The sequence below is a fragment of the Callorhinchus milii genome, unplaced genomic scaffold, assembly GCF_018977255.1.
Source record: "Callorhinchus milii isolate IMCB2004 unplaced genomic scaffold, IMCB_Cmil_1.0 Scaffold3, whole genome shotgun sequence".
NCBI classification, from domain to species: domain Eukaryota; kingdom Metazoa; phylum Chordata; class Chondrichthyes; order Chimaeriformes; family Callorhinchidae; genus Callorhinchus; species Callorhinchus milii.
This window is the reverse complement of record NW_024704744.1, coordinates 94711290-94717289: the sequence shown is the minus strand read 5'-3', so window position 1 is coordinate 94717289 and position 6000 is coordinate 94711290. Positions and strand designations below refer to the sequence as shown.

The 6000-nt window shown below is 43.2% G+C and overlaps 1 protein-coding gene across 1 annotated transcript in view; it reads left to right on the top strand.

The window, feature by feature from the left end:
* The window catches only part of LOC103180799 (tetratricopeptide repeat protein 7A), a 71489-nt gene continuing 65489 nt past the window's right edge, over window positions 1–6000 (top strand). Inside the window, exon 1 of the mRNA XM_007896842.2 lies at window positions 1–194. Coding sequence (XP_007895033.1) covers window positions 68–194 — 127 coding nt within the window. The 5' untranslated portion in view covers window positions 1–67. The remainder of the gene's footprint in view (window positions 195–6000) is intronic.

Sequence of the window (6000 nt, the reverse complement as noted above, 5' to 3'; positions counted from 1 at the left end):
CAGAACACGTGCATGTGGTGCCTTTGGACGGTTGGTTCAGTACTTCCTTGTTTGCTGGGAAACAGTTATGGCTTCCAGGATATCGTTTTCTCAGTACAGACTAGAGGCAGAAATAGACAGATGCAGAGCAGAATGCCACTGGGAGAAAATCCAAAATCTTGTGAAGCAACTCTCTCCCAAAGTTTCCGAGAATGGTGAGTCAGCTCTTACTTTTGCTTGCATTCCCTCCTAAAAAAGTGCTTTACGTTTTCGGAACTGAATTGTAATGAAAGATCGGTTACGTTTTTGGACACTTGGTTTGTTTCAGGCCACTTGGAGTAAACTAAACTGAAGAGTTTTTGCAAACGTCTTCGTGAAAAACTCGCACGCTGACAAACCCATGCCTGCCAAACGTTTTGTGAATAAATTCTTAAAAGCTTCTCATTTTCTCCTTGAACAACTTGCACGTATACGTTTACCGCAAAGTTGCGAAACCAGAGATCTTGTGAAATCCCTGAAATGTTCAGTAAAATTGTGAAACCATCAAATGACTGAAATTAGGAGTCTGGGAATTTGTGAAAAAGTGATAATTTTATCATATCGATAACCTTGCCGTGACACTTGCTGGCATTATCAACAGATAAGTAACACGTTATGAAAATGAATATTTTATTCACACAAACTTCATGTGGCGTTTCATTCACTGATGAGTCAAACGTTCATTTGTGAACACAATAATAATAATATAATATATAATAATCCTTGCATTTGATATAGTGCTTTTCACGTCGCGAGGACGTCCCAAAGTGCTTCACAGAATATACTGTAAAGTGAATTGACTGTATATTTGTGGGCAAACGCGGCAGCCAATTGCGCACAGCAATGTCCCACAAACAGTCGTAGATTGAAAATGACCAATTTATTATTGTTTTTGTTTTTGGAGGGATTATTATTAGGCTCTGTGTGGAGTAAGGAAACTTGCCCAAGGTTTCGCCCTCTGCCTGGAATTGAACTCAGGTCTCTCGCTTGCAAAGCGAGTGCTCTAACCACTGAGCTACAGGACTCCACGAGTGAGGCTTCCGTGACATTACATTTTAGCTTTGTTTTGAAACGTTTACAACAGCGGGTCTGACATTTCTTCCGACCTCAGTTACACCATGTTGCGTAAAGCCTCGTCCACCACAAATCGCAGCTTTGTACAATGACGGCTTCACGGAATGACACTGACTTCTGGTTGACGCAGGTCTCTGTTAGCAATCGTGGGCAGAGATCAATTTTTTTCCTGGAATAGTGACCCCTTTAGGATGCTGGCTTTCACTGCTATCTAGTACTGGTCAGTGTCTAAATCTCCATTAATGATAACACAAAGGATGTTCTGGGATCCCCTCTACCCCTGTCCACTGCTGGCAGAGGGACAGCCAGGCGTAGCAGCTTGGAGATCCAGCCGACTCCGTTTTACCATCCCCTCTGCCTGGGCTACTTGTGCCATTTGTGCAGCATCTCTTCGCTTGCTGATCGGAGTCAAGCGATCTTCCAGGGCCTGTGAAATAAGAGTCTGTACAGGAGCATCCCTGGACATCTCTGGCATCGAGGACACGGAGACGACAGGGCTAAGCTGCGGCGGATCTGTGATACTAGCGTCTGGAGAGACAGAAACACTGGTAGTAGGTGTCTCAATGACCTCAATTGGACTGTGTTGTTCTGCAGAAGTGCCAGATGACAAAGAGGTGGGTTTGGCAGTGTGTGTAGCCCCATCGCTGTCACTCGGTGGCATCGAAGCTTCTGTGGCGGTGTCACTTGAGTTGGAATAGTTGTCAACTGGTACTTCTTCTGGCGCATTATCAGGAAGAACAGCCATGAGATGAAGCTCACTTTCCAGTGTAGAAATCAGCTCTGTTGGCAGCGATGAAGATGTCAGGCCAACGCGAGCCTCATTGCCAAACATAGCAGCATAAGGGGAGCAACTTATTCCTGAATGGTGAGCAGAGTTCTTTTGGAACTGCACAAATTTAATGCCGACTGTCCAATCTTGTGCGTTGTTATCTGAAAGCCAGGCTCCCAACATCTCCTTGATGTCCCTGTTGGTTCGTTCAACAGAACCTTGACTTTGCGGGTGACGAGCCTGGCCGTGAAATAAAGTGAGGTTTGGCCACACCTGCTTTAGCTCGGTGACGATCCGGGCTGTACATTCGGAACCGTTATCGCTCTGGAGAACGGCAGGGGCACCAAGCAGGAGGAAGATATCCAGGAGCTGAAAGGCCACTTCTGCAGCGAGCTCGGTGAAGAGAGGCCTCAGTACACAGAACTTGGTGAGACAGTCCTGGTACACCATAATCCACTTGAAGTTTGAGTGTGACGTAGACCTCATGTCGATGAGATCAACTTGACCCCCGGACGCAAACTCTTCAGTGAGAGTGGGACGCGCAACAACCCCCTTTGTCATAGGCCTCTTCCTCTTCTTCTGGCAGTCCTCGCAGAGAGACTTGAATAGTTCTAGCGCTTTGGTCGGGACGTTGGCGTATTTGTGTTGGAGCTCTTTAATCATGCGATCACGCCCCCCGTGGCCGGTGGCGATGTGTGCGCGTTTGATGACTTCGAACGTGTCCTCAATGCTGACGTAGTACAGAGGGGGTTCCTCGGGGTTAGTTCGCCTCTTGATCAGCTTCTCCACGTCACCACACTGCAGGACCTCGTACCTAACGAAATAATCATTGTTATAGAATTTCAACGGTGAGTGGAATATTTATTAGCATTATTTGTCGGTCTGTTTGTTTGAACCTCCGATGGATGGACAAGTAACAATACACAACATAATAATAATAATAATTATTATTATAATGATTATAGTGGTATAACTTTGAAATGTCTCAAAAGCAATTGATGTCAAGTGCACTGACTTTATACTTGTAGGAAGCGTTTTGAGATGTCTCAAAACACTTTCACAGGATAGACTGTAAAGTGCAGTGACTGTGCATTTTCTGGACTGTAAAGTGTAGTGACTGTGCATTTTGTGGGCGAAGCATGGCAGCCAATTGCGCACAGAGTTGACCATAAGGTCATACTTTGGACAATGAGGCAATATAGCAATAATACAATACAAAAATGCATCGTACAGATAAGGGGAAATATGAATGTACTTACTTTGACAGCAAATAGTAGCCACTTCTGCTTTTTGTGTGAGTGTCTGCAGCGGCATTCTTCCTTTTTTCAATAATGTTGTGATATTCAGCCTTGGGGATAAGATACTTTTTACATTCTTCATATCTCTTAAACAACTCCCTCTTGAAAACTTTTTCTGCACTTTCAGAAGACATTCGAACAGACAGCTTGGATGATTAAACGCAGGATGACGGAAGCTTAATTTTATTGATATTTAATCTTTGCTGACGCCTTTATCGACAAATAGCTTTATTAAACTCAAACAAAAACAGAAGTCACGGGGGAGAGATTGAGAGAGTTAACGCTTGAGGTCGATGGCTTTTCATCGGGACTAGGGGATGTTCGAAGGGAGTAGTTTATAAGGACAAACAGAGAAAGGGGCGGGGAAAGAAAGACAAAGTGATTTCATGGTGTTCAGTGATTTCACGGTTTCATAATTTTACGGAAAACCTCAGGGATTGCGCAAAATCCCTGGTTTCACAATTTTACTGAAAATTTCAAATTTCAAGGGATGTCACAAAATCCCTGAATGGTTTCACAACTTGACTAACATTGTTCACACAGGAGTCCTGTAGCTCAGTAGTAAGAGCACTCGCTTTGCAAGCGAGACATCTGGGTTCAATTCCAGGCACAGGGCGAAACCTTGGGCAAGTTTCCTTACTTCGCACGCCTGATAATAATGCCTCCAAAACAAAACAATAATAAATTGGTCATTTGCGATCCACGACTGTTTGTGGGACACTGCTGTACGCAATTAGCCGCCGCGTTTTGCCCACAAATATACGGTCAATTCACTAAGCGCTTTGAGACGTCGAGAAGACGTGAAGAGCGCTATATCAAAATATCAAATGCAATAAGGGTTATCATGTAGGAGAGCACTGAAAGCTCAATAGAGATGAAAATGAACTCAACTGTATGGGTAATCATATATCACTCACAGGCAAGCTAAATACTTCTGATTTCCAGTGTTTTATTGCTTCTAATACATTGCACTTGTGGCTGCCACTTGAGGTGGAATAGCTGGTTTGAAAAATTCTGAAATGGAATTAGGGCAACAGTTGGCTTTTAGAAAAATAATAATCCTTGCATTTGATGTAGCGCCTATAACATCAAAGAGATCAAAGTGTTTTACAGGTAATTGTTATTAAGTACAGCGACTGTGTATTTGTCGGCAAATGGGGCTGGAATCGGGTTTCAGACTTTCAAGCTGGATGTTGTCGAGCAATTCTGCACCTTTGGATGGAATTACTCTCATCTTTCTTTGAAGAGTGTCACGGAGAAATGTAGCATTCAACACGGACAGGCAGATGGGATCTCAGTTTAAAGTCTTATCCGAAGAATGGCACCACTGACAATGCCGCATCCACAGTCAATTCACTTTACAGTGTGTTCTGTGAAGCGCTTTGGGACGTCCTCCCCACGTGAAAACCAACCACACCCAGCACACGCACACACACACACACAAGCACTACACACACACTACACGCACGCGCACTACACGCACACACTCACAAATGCACGCACACACACACACGCGCAAATGCACGCACACACACACAAATGCACAGACACATGCACTGCACTGTAATGTCAACCCAGAAAATGAACTTAAATCCCAACGTGAGATAAATGTTCTCAATGCAACTTTTGTTTGCATTAAAAAAAACTTTACATTTACATTTCGCCCACAAAATATACAGTCGATGCACTTTACAGTGTATTCTGTGAAGCGCTTTGAGACGTCTCGAAGACGTGATAAGGCGCAATATCAAATGCAAGGATTATTATTAAATGTAGAAAATAAATAAGTAATAGCTGCAAGAGGTAAAGGAGAACTAGTCACAGCGAGCAACATTTTTTTTCTTATTGTCATTGTTGGAACCCCAAAATAAAAACCTGCATTGGAAAAAGCTTCCTACAAATATAAGGTCAGTGCACTTGACATCAATTGGTTTCGAGACATTTCAAAGTTACACGAGTGATATCAAATGCAAGGATTATAACATTACATGGTTTATTATTATTATATAATTATAATTGCACTGCAGGACGGACCGCATCTGAAAGGAAAGACAAGTTGGTGTTTCGCTCTCCTGCTTGTTCTCACGATTAAAGCTTTAATCTATCTTTCTCTTTCAGGTTCTGTTTTCACTGTCTTTCTCAATTTTGTAAAACGACAGTGGCTGAGTTTCTTTTGGGTGTCCCTGCAATAGGCGACGGGAAGAGGGAGCTGTTTGCAATACTGTAGAGCTAGACCACGATTTATACTGGGCTCAGATAACAGGAAGACAGAAGTATGAAGCTGATGTATACAATGAATAAAATATGCTGGCAGGTGGCTGGTAGTGAAGCACAAGGCAGTAGTTGTACATCTTGTGGGTTCTGGTGAAGTAATGAAATCGCGAGGCTGAGTCTTCCAATAGTTTTCATAATGACAGAGCTGAGGTTCTTTTATTATTGACAATCACTGGCTATGTTAACATTTCTCATTTGTTCGAAAGATGATTTGGTGTTTTCAGTTGCAACGCAGGAAGGCTATCATTCCAATGAGGGTTTTAAGCGCTCTGGGTCACTACCCTGCGTGAGGGGTGCCATATGAATGCAAGTTGTTGTCGTCGTTGTTGAGGGTTGTGTTGTGGTAGACCTCAGAGCTGACAGCAATGTAAGGTTTTTTTTTCTTTCACCATTTGCCAGTGTAGTCCTAGCCTTTTTTTGTTGTGTCATCTGCAATGTGGAATATATGAAACGGTAGAGTTTATTGTGTGAATTCACGATGGGTCCTTGCGAGGCTTGAGGGAAGTGATTAACCACGGGAGCCCCAGCTGGGGCAGTTTATAATAAACCTCGGATTAGAAATTATTT